Source organism: Tenrec ecaudatus, chromosome 7 (assembly GCF_050624435.1).
Source record: "Tenrec ecaudatus isolate mTenEca1 chromosome 7, mTenEca1.hap1, whole genome shotgun sequence".
Classification (NCBI taxonomy): domain Eukaryota; kingdom Metazoa; phylum Chordata; class Mammalia; order Afrosoricida; family Tenrecidae; genus Tenrec; species Tenrec ecaudatus.
In genome coordinates, this window is record NC_134536.1 from 92504371 (window position 1) to 92527367 (window position 22997).

Sequence of the window (22997 nt, forward strand, 5' to 3'; positions counted from 1 at the left end):
TGGTAGCCGTTCAGTGGATGTGTGGTTGGGTCCTTGCGTCAGGATCATCCATGCAGACTCCCTTGGGCTCCAGGGACCAAATCTGTGGTCCCCTCGGAAGCAGAGGTGCTCGCTAGCTCTGGGGAGCTTCGACCTCTTTTTCAAGATTTGTTTTCAAAAGAATAAAATGATAACTGCTGCTGATATTGCTATTAGCAGCCCGTGAGTCAGACTGAGTCATCCCATCCTTTGCAAAACTAAATGAAGAGCTGTCCAGTGCTGAGCCATCCCCACGATCAGTTGGAGATCGTTGTGACCTACAAGATCTTCAGTGTTCGTTTTTTGTCCTTTCTTGGTCTAGAAGCTCTACCCAAATCTATTCAACGGCACAGCATTACGCGCCCCCTCCTAGGGATGACTGCTACTCCTTGGGCATTCACCAGGAATACAATCAGAGTCGAGCAGAAGATGAGAATTCTCCCACTCCACCAGCATTCTCCCTAAATAATGGCAGTGGCCTATACCCTTCAATTTCCTTAGTGCATGGCACTAAGTGCATGGCACTGGTTCCTGATGGCACCATGGTTATGAATTGGACTGCGATGGGCAAGGGCCCCGGTTAGAAACCATCAGCGGCTCCAGGAGAAAGGCTGGGCTTTCTACTCTCATAAACAATTACAGTCTCAGAAATTCACTGGGCCCTCTGCCTAATATATAGGGTCGCTATGAGTCAACATTGACTTGCTGGCAGTGAGTTTGGTTTGGGGGTATCTAGGATCTATCCCTTTGGCTTCGTCCTAAGAAGTGGCAAAACTCATACTGGTCTTTAGAAGAAACGATTTGTTAGCCCTTTCCTTCTTCAACAAAACAAAACCTTTCTGCTATTTATACTTCCCTTCCAGCCATAAGCATCTTAATCATTGAGGGTTAAACATCATTCACAAATAGGTCTGGTTGAAGGTCTTGGCCCACCACCTACTCCCTGTGGGCCTTGGGAAAGTGTCTTCAGTCCCTGTTTCCAAATCCCTATGATAAGTAATACCTTCTTGAATTGAAGAGTGAATGAGGTATTATGAGTAAAGAACTAAGCCACATAAGCCTTAGAATTGCTCAATTAATTTCTAGAACCTCCACAAACGGGACGCCAGTGCAATGCCAACCTCATTTCTTACAGTGGTGGAGTTAGATATAGTTTCAATACCCATGCTCTACCCGTTGTCCATGAAGCCCTTCTCCCTCTGCCTCAACATTTGAAGACAAGCCCTTTCTTTCACAACCCAGCTCGGATGCCACCTTTCTGTTGGACTTTACCCCCAGTTCTCAGATCTCCTAGTTAGCTTACCCCTCCCGGTGCTGGAACATATTTCTTTGATGACATAACTCGAACGGAACGATAGTTGACTATACGCCTATCATGCTCACGAGACTGTGTGAACTTCGTCATGCTTCCATATATAGCATTCAGGTTGGTACTTGACCTAAGAGGCGATCAAAACATCTCTCTTTTAAAAAATAATTCTGGAGCGGTTGGCTAAGTAGCTGGCTGAGTGCATACGTTGTTGGATGGAAGCGAATACGTGGGCCATTGTAAAGGCCTAGGAGCATGGTTGTCCCAGGTTCCTTTGCCCAACCCCCATAGGCTGGGTCCCCTTGGTTTTCTCCTTTGGGGACTCAGGTTCATAGGCACCGGCAGGGGGCGGCGTTGTCCCACAGCTGGATGCTCCCTGGTGCCACCCCCAGCGCTCCGCTGGGCTCGTCCCAGGAGCAGCTCCTTTTACGTGGGGAGCCTGAGGCTCCCCGAATTCACACAAGAGCAGAAAGTGGTCCAGGCTGGGCTTGGCAGCTGAGGTGGCACAGCGCCTGGGAAGAAGCAGTCAACTTCCCTTCCACTCTCCTCCTAGCCCCCGCCCCGCCCCCTCCCCCGCCCAGCCTCCTGAAGCTTCTTCCTTGGAGACAGCTGTTCTGGGTCCTCCGGGTGGGCTCGCCACGGAGAGAGTTCGCCAGTAGGGACAGAACAGGGACTTTGCAGCCAAATAGGTGGTGTAAGGGCCCCAAGGGTGACCTTAGACACTGGGCAGGGGCAGGCGCGGTTATGGTCAGGACCTGGTTTTGATGGCCACTGGGGGTGAGCATCACACACACCTTTGCGTAGGCCTTAGGAAGCAAGCGACGGACGCTGGGGACCAGCAGCCCGAGCTGCGCTGCAAACGCGTGCTTTGATGCCTCGTGGGAAACCGAATGATTCCACGCTGATTTGCTCGGTGCAGGTGAAAGGTGAAAACTTGAGCGGCCCGCGACAAATGCACTTGCTTGCACGCGAGCGAACTTTCGGCTGCCCCGCGCGGGGTTCGGCCCGGCCCGGCCTCCGCGGCAGCGCGCTCTGGCGCCTCGGCGCGGCCCGCCCAGTCCTCGGGATTGGCTCTGGGCCGGCCGGGCCCCGGGGCGCGCGGCGTCCTCGGCGACGCGCTCCGCCCGCGCACCGCTCCGGCTGCGGGACCGCTCGCGCTGGGGCATGGGACGCGAAGCCTGGCACCGCCCCCGGGCCCTCTCGGGCTGGCCCCCGGCGCCTCCCCGCTTCCAGAGGCTTCGAGAATCGAAACCTAGGCATCCCGCCGCGCTTCCTCCTCCCTGCGCGGCGGCTGGCGCGCGTGGACTCCCGCGTGGACGCGGAAACCCAGGCTTAGCAATTGAGCGACCCATTGAGGAGGTCGGGCGGCCACTCGGGCGCGCTGCCGCCGGCATATAAGGACGTCTTCGCTGGCGACAATTGTATTTTTCCCAAGTTTGGGCACTTCTGCACTTTCAGTTATCACGCAGATTTGATGGTCACTTAGGATTTGGGGGGGCATAGCAAATGTGCGTCTGCGTTGGAGGGGAGAAGAGAGGCGGAGGAGATGGAGGGAGGGTCCAATTAAATATGAATTCAATCTATGTGCGCGCGCGCGCGCACACACACACACACACACACACACAGATGGACACTCAGGCTCTCACCGCCCGGCGGGGAGGGAGAAAGGGGGCGGCGCCCTATGCAGATGAGAGGGTGTGGCGAGCGCGCCGCGCCGGGGCCCGGAAGCGCGGAGAAACCCCATATAAAAAAAGTACTGTAGACGTTGCCCTGACACAACTGCTAAAGCTCCAGAGACGCGGGCGTGTGCGTGTGCGTGTGCAGCGGCGGCGTCCGTGGGAGCCGCCACTCCGGGACCACCGCTCCGGGGGCGGCAGCTGCGCAGCGGGGGCGCGGGGCGGGAGTGGCCAGAGCGGGCGGGGAAGCTCCGGGAAGGACCCAGCGGCTCCCCGCGGCCGGCGGAGAGAGCGCTCTTCGCTCCCGACGTGTTGCCACCGCGCAGTTCCTCCGCTCCGCTCTCCTAGAAGGCACGACCGCCTCCAGGTGACCCCGACGGGACTCCCGCTTGCGCTTTCCAGATGCATCAGAGATACTTTTGGTGCGGGGGTCTGCTCTGCGGGATGCGCGCGGCTGGGGGTGGCGGGGCCCCAGGAGGGAGGGTCTCCGAGGTGTGCCCAGGGGCAGGGGGCCGACCTGTGGAGGGGGCGCGCTCTTTGCTCGGCTGCCCCTGCCCCCACCCCCACCCCGCGTGGTGCAACGTACTTACAAGGCTCGGTCCCCATCTCTCTTTCCTTTTAGGATCGAGCCAGGCCAAGTGACGCTCGGCGGGCACTTCATGGCAGAGGGCGAAGGGTACTTTGCCATGGCGGAGGACGAGCTGGCGGCCAGTGGCCCCTACGTCCCCCTGGCTGGCGACTTTGGAGACGGGGCCGGCTTCGACGAGCCCTGCTTGGAGTATTGCGAAAGCCCCACGGCCCACTGCAACGTACTGAACTGGGAGCAAGTGCAGCGGCTGGACGGCATCCTGAGCGAGACCATCCCGATCCACGGGCGCGGCAACTTCCCCACGCTGGAGCTGCAGCCCAGCCTGATCGTGAAGGTGGTGCGGCGGCGCCTGGCTGAGCAGCGCATTGGGGTGCGGGACGTGCGCCTCAACGGCTCGGCCGCCAGCCACGTCCTGCACCAGGACAGCGGCCTGGGCTACAAGGACCTAGACCTCATCTTCTTCGCCGACCTGCGAGGGGAAGAGGAGTTTCAGACTGTGAAGGACGTGGTGCTGGACTGCCTCTTGGACTTCTTGCCCGAAGGGGTGAACAAAGAGAAGATCACACCACTCACGCTGAAGGTAAAGCTCCTGCGTGCCTGGGGTCCCGAGCGGGGCCAAACCGAACCGGACCCGGAGAACCGGACCCGGGGTAGCAGATGGGGAGGGCGGCGGGTGGAGAGTCCGGGGACACTGCCTTTTTATGCCTACACAAGGCGCCCGGATGAGCCTTTATTGGAAAAGGTCTTTCTACTTTCTAGGGGTAGAATAAGGTGCGTGGCCAGCGTTGGCGAGGGGCTTAGGCGTCGCAGCTCTCCTCCGGCTTCCTCCTCTGTGCCCTCCCTCCTCTCCCTCCCCAGTTGTTATTTATGTATGTAGTCACTCTCGGCTCTCCCGGCTGAGGTCTTGTCCAGAATGGTTTTAATACATGGAAGAACAAATTGATGTCCATAATTCTTTTGAGTCATTTTGTGATCTAATCTCTGGGAAAAACAGAAGCTTGAAGCAGAACCGAAGTCAATGAGTTGGTTACTGTATTGGAAAGCATGAATAGAGCCCATAGTGGTGGCGTTCTGCTGATGGCTCCTGGTGTCAAAGATATGCATAGTGATTTCCTTCCTGTTAATGTGTTAAGGTTATCTACCCCCTCTCCTCCGCCCTCATCCCGTTTTCCTAATGGCTTAAAATTATCCGCGGACGTCCTTCCAGAGTGCCATCGTTTAGTTGGTATTTGTAAGTGCAGATGGTGCCCCAGGAAGGACAGGCACCAGTGGCTGCCTGCGGGGGAGGGGGAAAGGGGTGAGAGGCCATCTCACTTTCCACCATGCCCTCCTGTGCCTTATGTGAGCAGTGTGCTCTTAAACCGCCGGCGAGAAATAACTTTTCAAAATCAGACATGGCAGCAGAACCGTTCAGCGCTGTGCTATGTCTGCCAAAAGTCTCAAACTAGTATTTCTTGTCTCTTTCCCAGACAGTAAAACTACTCGTTAAATTTTTTTCCCCCCTTTCTTTCTGTTTTCGGAAGACTATTTAGGCCAGTAGGTAGTGTTTTGCTGAAACTTGACAAAACAAAAGGGGAAACAGCAAAATAATTCTAAGCTGTGTGGCATTTATCTGTTTCCTATACTCGTGCTCATCATCTTTTGTCTCTTAAATTGCAGGAGGCTTATGTGCAGAAAATGGTTAAAGTGTGCAACGACTCTGACCGCTGGAGTCTCATCTCCCTGTCAAACAACAGTGGCAAAAACGTGGAGCTGAAATTTGTGGATTCTCTCCGGAGGCAGTTTGAATTCAGTGTAGATTCTTTTCAAATCAAATTAGACTCTCTTCTCCTCTTTTACGAATGTTCAGAGAACCCCATGAGTGAAACTTTCCACCCTACTATCATTGGTGAGAGCGTCTACGGGGATTTCCAAGAAGCCTTTGACCACCTTTGTAACAAGATCATTGCCACCAGAAACCCCGAGGAAATCAGAGGTGGGGGCCTGCTCAAGTACTGTAACCTCTTAGTGAGGGGCTTTCGGCCTGCCTCCGATGAGATCAAGACCCTTCAGAGGTATATGTGTTCCAGGTTTTTCATCGACTTCTCAGACATTGGAGAGCAGCGGCGGAAACTAGAGTCATATTTGCAGAACCATTTCGTGGGACTGGAGGATCGAAAGTACGACTATCTCATGACCCTTCATGAGGTTGTGAATGAGAGTACGGTGTGCCTGATGGGCCATGAGAGAAGACAGACTTTAAACCTTATCACGATGCTGGCTATCCGGGTGCTAGCGGAGCAAAACGTCATCCCTAATGTGGCCAACGTTACTTGCTATTACCAACCGGCCCCCTATGTGGCAGATGCCAACTTTAGTAATTATTATATTGCCCAAGTTCAGCCAGTATTTACCTGCCAGCAACAGACATATTCTACTTGGCTACCATGTAACTAAGGATCTTTTAAAGATGCCCATGGGGAAGCCATTTTAGACAAGATGGGGGGGGGGGGTAGGGGATAAAAGAGTGACCCAGCCTGATTGAGGGTGTATTTTGTGTAATGATGATCTGCTCCTGGTTTTAAGTTTGGCAAAGGTTGTGGATTTTTTAATAGCTATGGGAGCGTTTTCTAGAAATAACGACCCCTACCTCCCCCAAACCCTCCCACCTTATCCTCTTACCCATTTGGATTCTGTCTTGGAATACAAGAGACCTGTCATTAAAGTAACCAGGCTCTCCGAAAATAACAAGAGAAAAATGCTTGATGACAATATGGGTTTGCAGTCAGTACCTGCCCCATAGCTTGCCATAGGGAGAGGGACCCCCCACCCCCCGCAAAAAAAAAAAAAAAGAAGACCGATTCTCCTAGGATGCAATTCACAAGAGGGAAAACACAGAAACCAGGTCTCCCGCTAAGTAATTGACCAGTTCGGGAGTTAAGATAGTCACAATGGATGAAGAAGGGGTACTCAAACGGAGTACTTTCTAATCTGGGGCTTATTATAGCAAGTTCATTCTCTGGAATGATCTGTTTTCGCTTACGGAAACAGCTTGCTCCAAATGAACAGTAGTAGGTTGGTGCAGCGCTCATACCAAACCAAACAGCAGAATTTAGGATGACACAATCCATTATTTCCAGCTGCGTGCATAGCTCGCATTTTTAAAATGGGAAAATGCAAACAGAAACAGCTGTAGCAAAGAAAGTATGCTCAAGGACCAAAGATTTAACAGATAAAAATACCCAAGTCAAAGAGATATAATAGCATTATAAAGAGTCACTATATTTGTTACACACCGATATACATCAAAGTGCCTGTTGCCTTCTGAAAAATTGAAATGGAAAATTATTTTTTGGTTTAATCATTATTTTATCAGGGACCCAAGAAGAAAAGAAAAACAAACATAAGCTTGTGAATGGTGGAGGAAATGCCCTATTTTTTTCTTGGCAAATACTTGTATAAAGTTAACATTGTTAGTGTGATACTATTAGAGGTACTTGTGTACGTGTTTGTGTGTGTATATTGTGTGTATGTACATACATGGTATATGTATATATATACACATGTACATTGACTATGGTTTAGAATTATGTAGCAAATAGATGTTTAAATACTGTGTGCTTTTATATTTTCAATAGGATGACATGAGACGTGGGCATATTGCAGTGATTAATTAAAACCCACATCTAAAAAATTAAAGAAGGGAAACAAGTAATATATTTGATAGAAAAAAACAGAGTATACATTTTTAATGAGGTTTCTCCACTCCCACCCACCCAACCTTTGTATGTGTGTTTGTGTGTGTCTGAGCATGCGCGTGTGCTTGCGTGTACCAGGGTTTTCCACAAATGGGAGAATATTTGTTTGGCAGAGCATTCTTTTTTTAAACTGAGCTATCATTTGACAGGTTTAAACCATTGTTTTTAAATGCTTACCTCCATGGTATATAATCCAGTGGATATTGGATCAGTGATAGGCTATTTAAATCCCTGACTGCTAAAAAAGTGTTTGTATTTTCTGGTGATCTGAACACTACTTACTACTATTTAATGAGTTTTTAAATGAATGCATTCTGCATTCCAGGACCACTAGAATTAAAATGTGAAATGACCCTTTTTAAAGAGTATTTGCACAATTGCTTAAAATTTATATATGAAATATATATTATATATAAAATTTTATAAATCCATGCCAAGATGAAATATCTTTGATCTGGTTGTCACACTGCATTTAAATATTTTGTACTGTACTTTAAATTAAATCACTTTGCATTAAAATAAAGAACGTTCTTTTCTTTCCCAAGAGACCAGTTAGGCCTTTGTGAAGTGAACCTGCATTACTATTTTAGTCCAATGACAGCTAACCCTAAAACCAGCCCATCTCCCAGCCTCTAGTCACTGGGGTCTGGGAAGATGCATTTATTCAAAACAAAACCAGCCTTCCCTTAGTATGGTGAAGCAACCACATGGGCCCCACCACCCCTAGTACATGCCCATTCGTTTACTCTGCAATTCCTCAGAAAACCCAACCATAGTATTTCTTCATAGTTAGGATGGCTCGGGGAAGAAAATATTGTTGTCCTATTGGCAGTATAATATTTTTGTTTCTTTGTTTTCTGGGCATCTTTCAGATGCACAGTGCGAGGTCAATCCATCTGGTCTACCTTTTGTGTTTCTGTCTTGGAAGCTTTAATGGAAAACTGATGGATTTGCCTTTGCCGCTTCCCTGTGAATTCTGCCTGCGTTGTCACAGCTACTGCACTGCCACTCACTGTTTCCTAGGGAATTCTTCCGACTCCCAGGTTGGCTTAGTCTCCCTCACTCCGGAGGCCTGGGCTTGAAGTTAATTGTGAATTCCCAGGAAACCTTATTTGCAGATTAAGCCTAACACTCACCTGTCGGCAACCAGACCTCTGTCAGCTTCGGTGTTGGGACGTTTCCTAGCAGACAGTGAAGGGAAGGCCCAGGAACATAGGTGCAGCTGGTGCTCTAGTTTTCCTTTTCATCCTAACTTAACAACTGAGCTGTCCATGACTTTGAAAAGAGTCTGGGGGTCTCTGACTCTGCCATTGCAACAACCTGTTGTTCACATATGACACAGATTGTTGCCTGGAAGAGCCTTATTTTAAAATATTCTTTCCATTTATTTTTCTCAATTTATGTTCCTGCTTGCTGCAACATTGGCAGCATAATGCTAAGTGCCAGCCCCTGGCACTCAGCCAGAACAGGCTGTACTCAAGACAACGTTCAGCGCTTACTTTAAGACCTATATAATTTATTTCTCTTGTGTATGTACTGTAGTCTTGTGCCGATGTAGTTGAGCAAACAGTGGCATAGATGTCTCTATCGCTGTGTGGCCTAAAACTTGGAATGTCTGGCGAGAGAGCGCAAAGTATATATAGGTCAGAGAAAGGAAGAGCTTGCAACGCTCTATTCGTGCCTGTGATTTGCTTGCTTGTGTGGTTTTCTGACCTCGTGTGACGTTACCAAGGAGCCCTAGTGGCGCACTTGTTAAAGTGCCTGGCTGCTAACTAAAATGTTTAAAGTGTTGATGGTTCGAACCCACTATCAACCCTTGGGGAGAAAGCTGTAGCAAGCAGTCTGCTTCTGTAAAGCTTTACAGCCTGGGAAGCCCAAGGGGGAGGCAGTTCTACTCTGTCCTCCTCAGTCACCATGAGTCAGAATCAACAGCAGTGGGTTCTCTTTGGTTTGGTGCTGTTACTTTAAAACAGGAAGAAGTCTTATCTTCTGGAAGCTCCTCTCCTTTCCGGTCCAGTCTGGCATGTCAGAGAACATTTAACACGAGACGATGCCCTTTTGGATACTTTACTTCCTTTCCAATAAGTCAGGCTGCCCCAAGAATTCTTCACCAAGGTGGACTTATCCCTTCTAGGAATGGGATGAAGAATCTGCTCAGTCTGGTACCAGATGGACTATTTCAATGTGGCGCCCAAACCCCAAAAGCAATGATGACAGAATATCTGCAATCCAAGCCAAGAAGGAAGTGAAACAAGAAGAGAATATACTGTTTTTACCAACCCTCTCTGTTTGCTTATCCTCGGTTGCTTTTCTGTGCATACAGTTTTCAGTGCATTGCTTGTTATATGAATATTGTGAACTCTAGTAAATGAAATGCATTATGTTGAAAGCTGTCAGCAGTTCAAAAATAAGCTTTGTTTTTTTGTTATCGTTGAAGATGAAGTGTGTTAAATTAAACCAAAATGCCAAAAAAAAATAATTTCATATATAGCACCTATTTGGATATAATCTTTCTTTAAGGTTTCTTTTAGCATAGCCTTTTTAGTGCTAAGAAAGAATCTCTCTATAATGTTGTAATGATGGCTTGCTAACAAAGTAAATGGTAAAAATCACAAAGTCTAAAGATGTCAAGGGAACTTGACACGACTTGCTGCAAAGCCTTGCAGAATGGAGGAAGCTCTGCCTGCTGGCTGTCCCCTCCCTCCAACCTCCCTCCAACTGATGCCTACCTTGAGGCATCCTATTGCAGCAAGAAGCACCTGGGTCACTCTGGGAATATTTTGACTATAAACTGTGTCACAGGCAGAAAAGGAGTTGATGGAAAAGAGACTCTTAAAAACTGACATGTTGAATCAATGCTAGAGGGAACAGATTGTGAATTTTGTTTACAGCATCCAATATTTGGATTTTTTTGTAAATAAAAAGAAGTTATTTTTTTCTACTGATTTGTGAGTACTGTCTTTAGTGTCTGCTCATATTGATGAAAGAGAGCTTCCTCAGAATCCTAATCTGTGCCCACGAGAAAAGGCAAGGTGGTACTTGAAGAAAACCAGTCTACGGCAAGTTGTCTGATAGAGCACAATAAATGACACCATCCAGCGCTTAGCTAGCCCGTCTATGATTGGATCAGTGAGTTCCAAAGGATCCAACTGATAGAGGCCAAGAAAATCTTGTGAGGGTATGGGCTTAGCAGTGTTAGGAGGACTAGAAGTAAGTTCCTTCCATTCTCAAGAGAGACTTGGTTCTGAACTTCAGTATTCTTTAGACCTGGGTGGACGTTGGTTTTCATGAGTAGCCTAAGGGATGTTTCTGAGTGTTCAGCCCTTCTGTCTATCTCTGAGGATCTTTGGCATTTCAGAGCATTTAAATTGGGGTTAAAGTATTAGGAGTCTGAGGGTTACATTGAAAGAAGAACAATTACAGGACCTAATATGATATTTGTTCTGCACGTAAAGTGGGTGCAAGGAAACTGCCCTTTTCAAGAGCATTGGGCACCATATCACCTATTTAATTTTCCATGGGGCATATATATCCATTAAAATTTTTTGGTATAATTTGGGAGATGTTATCAATGCTAGTTGCTTGGAATTTTGGTAAACCTGAGTTGGTATAGCCTGGAGCTATTGTTTTAAAACCATTTAAAGTCCAGATATTGGATGGAATACATGACTGACTATAAAAGAACCACTCCTAATTTTAAAAGAGATCTCTCTTTATTGATGCTTTTGTTATTCGGTGCCATTGAGTTGGCTTGGACTCTAGAGTCACGATGAACAACAGGACCAAACGCCACCGGGTCCTGCATGGTCCCCAAATTGTTTTGTTTGCACCCATTGTGGCAGCCACTGGGTCAATTCATCTTGCCAAGGTACTTCCCCTTTTTAGCTGTTCTTCCATTTGAACAACCATGAGCTCCTGTTCTGGGACCGGGACTCTCCTGATAACACGTCCAAAGCACATGAGACGAAGTGTCCGTATTCTTCCTTCAAAGGAGCTATATTTCTTCCAAGACAGATTTGTTTCTTCTTTTGGTAGTCCATGGTACTTTCAACATTCCCTGCCAACACCATAGTTGAAATGCATCAATTTTTCATCAGTCTTCCTTATTCCAGGTCCAATTTTCATGTGCTTATGAGGCAATGGAAAATACCATGGCTTGAGCCAGGCACATTTTAGTCTTCAAAGTAACATCCTTGCTTCTGAAAATTTTAAAGAGGTCTTGTGTGGCAGATTCACCCAGTGCAATGCATCCTCTGATTGCTGTTTCCATGACTACTGATTGCGGATCCAGGGAGGCTGAAACCCGTGACCATCTTTGCTCCGTTTATCACTGTGTTATCCATTGGTCCAGTTGTGAGGATTTGGGTTTTCTTTACATTGAGTTGTAGTACACACTGAAGACTGCAATCCTTGATCTTCATCAGAAAGTGCTTCAAGTCTTCCTGACTTTCAGTAAGAAAAGTTTATCATATGCATATCACAGGTTGTTAATAAGCCTTCTTCACATATGTAGATATATATATCATAAAAATACAAGGTGGCTATTTAGTTGGATAATGGTATCTGTGTGCCATTTTTCCTTTGTTGCAATCTTCTCATTTTTCCACAATCAGTCCTTCATGTATCTGTAGTGATTGCATAATTCTTTTGGCACTCCAGTTGAATAAAGACAGTGCATATTAAGCTCCTCCTAGACTTAGACACACCCTGCCATTTCTGGTTGAATTACCAGGTGGCTCACCAATAAGTCTAGAGAGAAGTAAGACACCCTTTCTTTCTTTAGGATCTTATTTTCTAAACACTCAATTCCTTTAAAAAAGAGAGAGAGAGAGAGAGAGAGAGAGAGAGAGAGAGAGAGAGAGAGAGAGAGAGAGAGACAAGATGGAAAAAACCCAACAGTCAGAGGGAAAAACAACTAAAATCATATTCTTTAATAGTTGCCATGCTATTTTATACTAAAAGACAATCAAATGGCAGTGTCTTCCACCAAACGAAATTTGAACTATAGATCCTTCATTGTGATAGCAAAGGCGTTCAGGTATGGGACAAGGAGGATCAATGTTTTTGTTTTGTTTTTTAATGACTGTGGCCTTCACCTAGACCTTGATTTTTATTGCCATTCAACAATAAACGGACCCAGGCCTCTGGAGAAATGGCTGAATCTAGGGCTGGGGCCGAGATTCACCATGATGAAATTGGTGTAGCTTGTAGTTCCAGACAGCAAGTAAGTGCTACAAACAAAGTAAAACAAAGATGGGAACGGGTCATGGGGACATAGGACCAACTGAAATAGGTCTCAATGGCACAAACTGAAGCAATAGGAAATCATACCGATACAAGTAAAGGATTACATAAATGTAGGGAATAGGTCAAATTTCTTGTGCAGAAGAATTTCGAAGGATATATGTAGCTCCTGACTTTCCCCTCGCGGAAGTGGAAGATAACTGTGTAACGTTTAAGAATAAGCTACCGATAGTGACTCTCTTACAAATGGTTCCATTTGGGAAAGGAAGAAAAAAGGAGCAACTTTACAAACGAGACAATTGTTAGCTAGCACCTCAGCCAGGTGAGGATCGAAATCAACATCAGATGTTGATGATGTAGTAGTCTGGTAGGCTTTGTTCTGCCTCTGTAAGCGAGTGCTATTGAACATGTCCTATCACTAACCCCCGTGGTCCATGTAAATAGTGTTCATTAACTTAAGAGTTCAATAAGTACAAGTCAACAATCCACGCATTGCGGTCTGAAACACTGGCCTGGATATGTTGACAACAGTGCTTTAAATTTCGTAGCTTTGGGCAAATTGATGGCATTAAAAACAGAACTAACTTATACTTCGGGGGAGGGGCTGTGATTTATAATGTTCTCCGTCATAAAATGACCTTGATGTCTCTGGATATATGAATGGATTTGGGGCTTTAGCTTAATTGTATCCCTAATCCAGGAACAATTAGCCTTATGACATGGCACTGCTTGGTCCTCGCCCTCATGAAGAGGTCACTGAAGATATGGGTGCAAAGTGTGAGGAAGAAGTCAGATGGTGCCCAGCTATTAGAAAGAATAGCATCTAGGGCAGGGCTGCTCACACTGTTTCAGCATGTGAGCTACGTATAAAATGGTCAAGTCCATTTTACAATAGAATGGACTTATAAAAATATAAGTCCATCTACTTATAAAATGATCTAACTACAAAAATGCAAAACATATATTTATTTTTATTTATTACATGCATTCATAAAGTCATTGAGAATTCTTAATATGTAAAATGTATGTTTATGTACCTTGCATAACCGCATGAGTCCATATTGCACAACACAACACAATGAACCATGTACATTTTTGTCATTACCTGAGTTTACTCTGATGACTTGCACTGAATGGAATGACTCAAGGATGCATAGTACGGACAGGAACTGCTGACAGGCAGCCTCAAGCACACTTCCAAATGATCATCAGTCATGGTGGAATGGTACTTGGACTTAATGATCTTTATGTGGGAAAATGCTGACTCACATAAATAAGTAGAGCCGAATAATGCAGTCAAGGAGGTAACACATTTTCCTATGTTTGGGTACTTTCCCTCTGCGAGTAAGTTCCAGAACGGTTCATGCGCTCTGGACTTCAGTGGAATGTCGGCTTGTAGGGTCAAAATCTCCCATTCCATGTGAAAGTGATATGTTTTTGTCATCTTACTGGGTCCAGCTCCCCCACTCATTTTACTGCCCTTTCTTATGTATAAGAGGAAAAATAAGCGAGGTCTGAAAATTGGCAATAACTTAGCTTACCAGTTTTGCTGCACTTAGGGCAGTTGTTTGAGCATGCGTTTGACACCTAACATTGCATCTGATTGACTGTACTGTTTATCAATTAAGTGACGGGATTGATGATAGGTTTAGGTCTATGTTTTTTAATACCGTGCAATCTACCCACACTACTTTGCGATTGACTAGCATATCGCAATGGGAGTATTGAGCACCCCTGATCGAGGATCTTAAAGGCTTGATTTCCAACAAGCAGTCATCTAAATGAGGTGTCATGTAACTCCACATGGAAGTCTGTGATGAGGCTATTACTTCATCTGTCCCATTGTTCTCCTAAAATTCCATAACTTCAGATTAATCACGAGAAAATGTGAGGAAAAAAACATTTGAGAAGCACCCTGTAAAAATGCTTGCCCAGTACTCCTCAAACCTCTGAAGGTCACCAATAATTAGGAAAGGCTGAGATACTCACAGCTAAGAGAAGCCGACAGAGGCATGACACTAAATGTAATGTGGTGTCGGGCGTGGGATCAGACCTAGAACACTAAGCAACCTTAAGTCCACTCTAAGGAAGTCTCGTCAAGGGTGAGCTGTTGTTAACAGTGATGCCTTTGGGAGTCATTGTTAGAGGCACCATCAATTCCATCCCCGCTCAATGTCACCATGTGTGCATGACACAATGAACCTTCAATAGTTTCTGTTTATTATGATGTCATCTTTGGTACAGTTTTGAAGATGTTTTCCTTTATGTTGAGGTCATGTCCATACTGAAAATTATGCTCTTTCTGTTCAACTGTAAGTTGTTCAGGTCCCCTAGCCTTTGAACAAGCAAGTTTATATCACCCGTGTAGCACAGGTTGTTAATGAATCCACCTCCCATTTTGATGCCTTGTTCTTCTTCACAAATTCCACTTTCTCCAATTAAATAAATCTAGTTATGTGATACAACCCTAACACCAATTTTTCCTGATTTTAACCACACAGAAAGCCCTTGTTCTGTTCAAATGATTGCCTCTTAATCAATATAGAGGTTCATCATGAGCACAATGAAGAGTTTTGGAATTCCCATCTTTCACATTGTTAGTCACACTTTGTAATGATCCACATACTTTAATGTCTTTGCTCAGGTATGGAAACAAAAGTAAACATCGTAGCAATACCTCTGCTTTAAATTAAGATCTATCTGTCATCATCAATGATTGCCTCATTGCAAGTCCTGTCCAGACTCTGGCTAATGGAACAAAAAAATCAAGTCATCAAGTCTATGCTGACTCATCACATCCCTATAGGAGAGGGTCGAACTGCGCCTGTGACTTTCTCAAACTTGACTCTTTGAGGGAAGAGAACTCCCCGTTTTCCCCCTCTGATATACCACAGTGACTGTTTTTAAAGGATCTTCAGCAAAATTTTACTTGATGTGATATTAATGATATTATTTGATAATTTCTTCATTCTGTTGGATCACCTTTCTTTGGAATGGGCACGCATATGGGTATTTCCAAGCAGTTGGCCAAATAGCTGTCTTCCAAATTGCTTGTCGTAGAGCGTGAGGGCTTTCAGCTTTGCACCCATCTACTGAAACACTCCATTGGGACTCTGTCAATTTCTTGCTTTCCACTCAGGTCTCCAGTGCAGCGTGGACTTCTTCCTTCCATGCTATCAGTTCTTGATCTGTACAGCCTCTCGGGATGGTTAAATGCTGATCAATTCATTTTGGAAGAATGACTTTGCACACCCCTTCCATCATCTTTTGATGCTTTGGTATCAATCAATATTTTTCCTGTAGAATTCCTCAGTATTATAAGTTTTCATCAGTTCTTTCAGCTTGAGAAATGTTGGGTATGTTCTTCTGTTTTGATTTTCTCACTCCAGATCCTAGCTAATTTCATGATAATATTTTACTTTGTCTTCTCAAGTCACCTTTTGAAACCATCTGTTTGGCTCGCCTACTTCATTGTTTCTTCCATGTGTCTTTACTGTACATCTAAGAACAAGTATCAGAGTCTCTTCCGACATCAATTTTAGTACGTATTCTTTTTACTTCTCTGTTGAATGGCCTTTGCTTTCTTCATATCTGATGTTGGTACAAATATATTATAAATCTGAGCCCTATAGGGAGCTGGATATAGGGCATAGAGGAGGTCTCTACATGGATTTTACATGTTTTATTGTCAAACTAAAAGTAGCCTCCAAAAGTTTAGTAAAACTGAATTTTTGATCGACTTTTCTGGCTATTTCTAGAGAAGTGATTTCATTTATAGAAATACATTGAGAACATTATATTTTTTCATTATCTTCTGTTCTGTTGGGGATTGGATGATCAGATGAAGAACTGAAGAGCAAATGATTTACAGGTGTTATTCTAAGGTTTGGGAGAAGCTTTTATCTACGCGTCTGAGGGAAAGAAACAGTGTTCAGGAGAGCTGTTTTCAATCAACAGTGTTTTCTTGTATAATAATACAGCAGTTAATATTGCCTTAGAGTTAAAGGGAAAGGGAAATTCTAAATGTAACCAGAAACCATTGTGTAGAAATTTATAAAATTGGAATGCTAGGATGAAAAAGAGGCTAAACTCTGTAATAAAAAAATGTACCAAACAACTCAAACAAAACAAAAGGAGAAAATCTGCACTATTTTAGTATGTGAATCAGTCAATGATATAATCTGAGTCTACTATTTAGTGTAGTATTACACTGGGTTATCATTAAGCGTGAATAGTGTAATATTAATAGCCATTCCTATAATTTTCATGAAGATCAATATGATACAAGAAGAACTCTGCCCCTCTATACGGTTTTCTAGATTTTGATCTTTAAAGGAACTCATTGCCAGAGCTTTCTCCCATGGGCCCCTGGGTGGGTTCAAACCACTAACCTACCAATAACAGCCAGGTGCTTGATTTCTGCACCATCAGGGATTCTGTGTGAGTCAAAATCAGCCCCACAGTACTTAGGAAACAATATAATTTAACTGCTTAGTAGGCTTATTTTTCTAACACATTTTTCTTAAAATAGAGGGAAATGTATTTACATTTACCTTTTCAACTCAATCAATGATATCTGATATAGGTAACAAACAATACCATTTAAATATATAGATAGATCAGTGCTTTTAAAAAGTAATAATTCAGGTTCACCCCTTCAAGCAATTAGAGAAAGATCCATACTTCCTTGCTCAGGGCCACAGAACACTGAATTGCAAGAATTTATGGGTGTGGGGCTACTTCTAACCTCAGTAATGGAAAGTTCCCTTCAGGACACCCTTCAGAAACTATCGATTTTCCAGCACAGTGCGTACTTATCAGCAAGGCCAAGATTTTGTGGCATCATCTGGCCATGTCATTAGAAAACGCCCGAAATCCTGCTCTTTCATTTATTTATTTTCTTCTTCTTTCAGCAAAACTCAATGTCACAAGCTACAGTAAGCACCACAGACAGTGCAATTGTAGGCATTACCCCTAAACTTCGTATGACCTGGAGCCTCTTCCTTTAAATCTCTTTAAAGAAAGATCACATTTTATATGGATCTTTGGTTAAAAACTAGGGGAAGAAACTTAATCACATTCAAGACCTACAGTTGGAAGGATGATAGCTGGATTGAGCAAATAAAAACACAAGGCTCTCAGTTCACTTGGAATTTTAAATAAGTTACTTTTCCTTTTTATGTTTAGTGCAATGTTTTGGATAGACTTACACCAAAAGAGATCTTTTGCATTTATCTGAAAATCCAATCGACCCATGTTCTGTAACCTGTTAATATCTGACTTTTGTTGTGAATGGATCATAGAGTCACTTCTGATCCTATAACCCTTTAGGGCAAAGTAGAACTACCCGATAGGGTTTTCAAGGTGCCATGGTTAGGGATTCTAGCAACTAGAAACTTCTAGGTAAGGGTAGAGAGGAAGCCAAATCTATCCATTTAATTGAAGCCTGATGACACCTCCTTTTAGGATATGGCTTTATGTATAAGAAAGGGGGATTGAGCAGAGCTGAATCCTCCATGGCCCTCTACCTTTTGCTGGAGTTGAGTTTTTGCATCTTGCTCCTCAATCCCCCGTTGTGTTTCCTGGCCATCCCAGAAGCCACCACTAGACTACCAACAGTGGATTCCTTCAGCTCACTTTGGATTTTATATTACCTCCACAACCGGCAGTCTGTGTCCTCCATTGTCTCCACTTCGTTGTCCGCTTCTTGTTCGTTAGTTTCCACTGGACTAGACTTAACCTGTTTCCATTAGTTTCCACCAGCTCCTTTTTGAGAGTAAGATGGGGCCATTTCTGGTACATAGTTATGGTCTCAGAACCCCTGTCGAGGGTTATTGGGAATCCGAATCTACTCAATAATAATGCCTAATCTTCCTGGGAACAGATTGCCACATCCTGAGATGCAGCTAGGGAGCTTTGAAATGCATACCTTTCTGATAGCACCTGAGCACTTTAAGCACAGCCCCATTAAGGCTTCTTAGGTCCCATGCAATACTACATTGATAAGCCTAGGCATAACAACAACCCTTTGAAACATGGGTTGCCCATCATTCTTTAAAAATGTGTAAAATGTTTGGTATGCATTTAGCTTTGTTCTAGGCTTTGATAGGTATCTAGAAGAAGTTAAAGACTTGGTTTATTGTCCTTTAGAAGGCTAGGTTCTACCTGCAAGTAGAAGTTACTTGCTGGAAATTAATTTTTCAGCTACCTTGGAGTTAATTACTCATGAGGCTTAGCTCTGCATGGGGCACCATAAAGAGGCATGTGGAATAATGCAGAGTCAGGAGAAGGTAATAGCCCTTGAAATGTGCCTTCTTGGTATCTTTTCAAGAGGCAAAATGCCCCACAGGTAGCCCTCCTATCAGCAGACACTGGCCAATTGCTTGTTTTACAGTAAAGGATAAGGGTAGATCTCTTGCAATCTTTGCTGAGGGAAGCAAAAATTGTCCCTGGGTGTCTGGATACATATATTTATTGTCTTTCCAAAACTATTGGGAAAGGAATCTTCAGTCATTAACTACAATACACCTTGAAACTTTATTGCCCTGTAATCCTGTTGCTGCAGCCCATTAAATTCCCTTTAGTGTTTGTTATGTAACCACTGTGGGTGAGCTGTCACCTTAAAGTTAATACAACTTAGTTTTTTGGGTGCCTTTTCCAGAGTTGTGAAAGTTCCTTTCTCAAATGCACCCAATGTGTCACACACCCCATATCGTGCCCGCCTCTCTCCCTGTTTGTGTGCAGTCTAATGTGCTGTCAGGGTGAATCTTTATTCAGGGTACAGATCTCATTTAAAGAGAATTTATAACTGTCGCTCTGTGCACTGATCTGTACTGCCTTGGGAAGAAGTTATGGTCTTCATCATTATCAAAACATTGCATAGATAATTTCCCATGTCATTGATCTAATATGAGGGGGCTTCAAGGAGTCAGTGAGAAATTGAATGAAAGGATAATGGGATTTCATACTATATGAAGATTTACAAAGTTATACAAAGCTTGCTCCTCTTCACTAGCATACTTAATGAAAAACTGACAAAAGGATGTGGAGAAATAAAGCACAAAGCAACAGTGACACTAGGAATGTTGCCGATAAATTAACGATACCATGACTAGAAGTACCCTATTCGCTAAAGGGACGATTTATAATGCTCCCCAAGAAAAAGATAAAGGATACCTCCAAAAGGAGCCAAAGCCTTATACAAACCACAGATTTAGGAATAGATTTTGAGCTCCCAGCAACATAAGAACAATTTGTTCTTATGCCACGGCTCTACTTGATACTTGCTCTCATGAAGAGACCACAGAAGAGATGGGTGTTATAGCAAAAGGTGGTAAAGAAAGAAGATGGTGCCTGGCAACTGGAAAAATAGCATCTGAGGTCCTAAAGGCTGGTCAAAATGAGCAGTCATCTACATGAGGTACCAGCTAAAGCCACATGGAAGAAGCACACCAGCCTATAGAATCCAATGTTTGTAAATAATAAAATGCAAAATCTGTGGAGGGAATGGTATTACAGTTTAAATTCTGAGCACCTAAAAACATATGGAGGACCCAAAAGCCCAAAATCCATTTGCTGGGTCCCCACTTGGCTTAAGCTTCTGGTAGATCCCCTTTGGCCCCGTGAGACACGGGGTGAAACCAGCCTTCCTTGCAGAGAGTGCATTAAAAGATGGATTTCTGCAGATGTCGGTAGGTTAAAATGGAACACCTGATTATTTTTTTCTCCCTTTGACTCATTTTAAATGTGTTCTGGTTTTAATATTTTCTGCTTCATTTTTAATTGGCGTGTTTCTTTGTTGTATTTGCTATTGTCGTTGGGAGGTTTTGCTTATCGCTCTCTATTTTAAAAATTGTTTTTATATATTTTTCCGTAGATGAAATCCAGGACAGGTCACTCTATAGAGACAGTTGCTGCATTCAGTTTCTTGGGGTTGTGGAGCGGAAGCTGGGGCAAACAGGGAGCTTATAATAGTGAGTGGCAGAAACAATTTCTCACGTTCTGAAGCTGCTTGCGATGATGATTGCTCAACTCTTTTTAACATGATTAAGTCATTGGATTGTATGTTATGTGCATTACATACCAATGAAACTGTTGGAAAATTCCCTTTACAGTGGAAAAACAAAATGAACATCGTCAACTCAATCTAAAAGTGGCCAAGTTCATTCCCATTATGGAGCAATTGCTGGCTCTTCCACGTCCTTGGAATCTCTTTCTCCAGATGTTTGTGTTGCTTGTACCTTCACTTCATTTCAGTTAAATAGTTAGCAGTAAAATAATAAAATACAAATAAAAAAATTTTGGTGCAAGATTATCACTGATCCTCCTGCTTAACATAGGGTCTTCCACCAATATTTAGAGCAACAAAATCTCTAAATTGCTTTTCTGATTTTTAAGAACATGCTACCATTAATCAGGTCAGTACCTGCCGTTAATTAATTAATTTGTTTGTTTTTGGTTTATTTGTCATGTTAGAATGAAATTCTAAAAAGTCAAGGGATTTTTTTTTGGTAGGGTGATCAACATGAAATTGTTCGTTCCAGGTTAGTAAATAAGCACAAGTAAGTCCATGCTTTCTAAGCTTACTGGGCAGTCCAGCCATGTCAGGAATTATAAATCTTCAAAGAAGCTTTGTAACTGTAGGAAGTGCCACGGTGTTGGGAGAGAGACAAATTCCATCTCCAACTTGAGGCAGAATCTTTGGTACGGTGAAAAATATGAAATGATAAGTAAGCCCGTGCTTACTTGGCTTGTGAGAGATTCTGAATTAAGCGGAGAGCACTGAAGTGCAAGTGCGAGGTGATGCCAGCAGTGATGTTGTCCGGCCAGAGGGAGGACCTTGAACCGAAGCACTGTTGCGCTGCGGGCTTCCAGAGCCTCAAGGGCGAGAAGGAGGGCAGGCCGGTGCCCACAGCCTTTGCTGCAGCAGGATGTTCAGGGGACGAAACAGAATGCACTTTGTAGTTTTCCCGAGACCCACGTGCCTGTCCATTCCCTCCCAACAAGGCCTGCCGCTGATCTGGGCGCTGACTGCAGGCCCTGCATGCCCCACTGGGTCTCTCAGAACTACATCCCTGAGAGTGGCCAGGACAAAGAGTACCAGACTGAGGCTGGCTGACATGTTCTGAGTCAGGGTAAGGGACTATCAGGCAGGAAACATACACTAAGGTTAGAGGGACATAAAAAAATAAGAAAGTCTGTCCAGTAGCCTTTTCTGGGGAGTCCATCAGTATTTTCATTGGTGTCCTTAATTGGTCAACCCTCACAGAACCCACACAGTCTTGCCCTGGAGCACAATACCTGTTATGATCATTTGTTGTTCTCAAGGAGTAACCCAATTTCAGAATTCTGCCCTGTTACCAACCTTGGGCCATAGATATAGTTACAATAAGGTTTCTGATTTTCTGTGCCATTTTAAAATGACTGAGTAAGTTAAAATGTCTAGTGCAATGGGGATCCAAGGAGAGTGAACAGGATCTATCAAAATAATTTTTAAACTATTTATAAATGTTTAGAATTGTAACCTACATATATTAAAGCCAATGGGACTTTTTAGTATATCTTTCTTTCTCTGGTGGGAAATCCAACCCATTTAACCCATGAGGATACCGTTAGAAGGAGGAGAGAGAGGCCAGGAAGGAGACTCCTGCAGACAAGGAAGAGAGCATGCGCTTTATAAGCCACCTACAGGAGGGGAAGTGACACTTGTTGAGATTTCACTCTGGTTCAGATAAATAACTCCTTAATCCACACACATGTCTCAATGATAGCTATTATTTTCCCGACCTTGCTGATTAGGAAATCAAATTTAACAGAAATCCTTTCTAGTCAATCCCTTTTAGACTAGAGTAGATTAAAGTGAAAGGTCTCCAGGCAAATTCTTCACCTTCATATTGTTGTATCTCTGTGTCTATATCTTTTGTACAATATGAGAGATGGAGGCCCAAATGTGCACTCAATGACTTTTGTAACTTGCTGTATTTCTTGCCCATCAGGCTTCTGCCACTCATCCTTGCCTATGGGTTATAAGCTCCATGGTTTCTCACAGTCCCCTACACGTCAGAGCAGGAGGAAACATAAGCAGTACCAGCCCACCAGAGGCAGGGGAACCAGAGAAACAGAGTGATTACAGGATGCCCGCAAGGGTCCTGGATTGCAGATATTTGAGTTAAGGTGCAAAATCATAAGTGTAGTATCTGTTCCTAGCCATGTTCAGACTTTGGTGAATATACACACACATATAAAACAAAATATGTTCGACATTTTTTACATGCGCAATCGAGTGACATGCATAATCAGACTGCACGTCACAATTTGGAAAAACAATTAAATTCTCCATGTAATGATCATAATAATCCTAAGAGCTTGCCACAGCAAATATGATTATTCAACATTTGAGGTAAGAAACATGAGACAGAAAAACT

At 44.0% G+C, this 22997-nt stretch overlaps 1 protein-coding gene across 2 annotated transcripts; it reads left to right on the forward strand.

Annotated features, from left to right (window-relative positions):
- The first annotated feature begins 3220 nt into the window (after positions 1-3220).
- On the forward strand, positions 3221-10274 carry TENT5A (terminal nucleotidyltransferase 5A). 2 transcript variants are annotated; one of them, XM_075554841.1, is made up of 3 exons: positions 3221-3370; positions 3626-4172; positions 5252-10274. In XM_075554841.1, the coding sequence occupies exons 2-3, from the start codon at positions 3663-3665 to the stop codon at positions 6026-6028; spliced, it is 1287 nt and encodes a 428-aa protein (XP_075410956.1). In that variant the 5' UTR covers positions 3221-3370; positions 3626-3662; the 3' UTR covers positions 6029-10274. The 2 variants fall into 2 exon arrangements, with proteins under 2 accessions (XP_075410956.1, XP_075410955.1); XM_075554840.1 differs by having other exon boundaries at positions 3285-3425.
- Positions 10275-22997: the final 12723 nt, after the last annotated feature.

Bases quoted from the DNA above. Each gene is read 5' to 3' on its own strand.
- TENT5A (XM_075554840.1), top strand. From the start codon at position 3,406: ATGCATCAGAGATACTTTTG. The intron at 3,426-3,625 runs GTGCGGGGGTCT...CTTTCCTTTTAG, and splicing joins ATGCATCAGAGATACTTTTG to GATCGAGCCAGGCCAAGTGA. The intron at 4,173-5,251 runs GTAAAGCTCCTG...CTTAAATTGCAG, and splicing joins TCACACCACTCACGCTGAAG to GAGGCTTATGTGCAGAAAAT.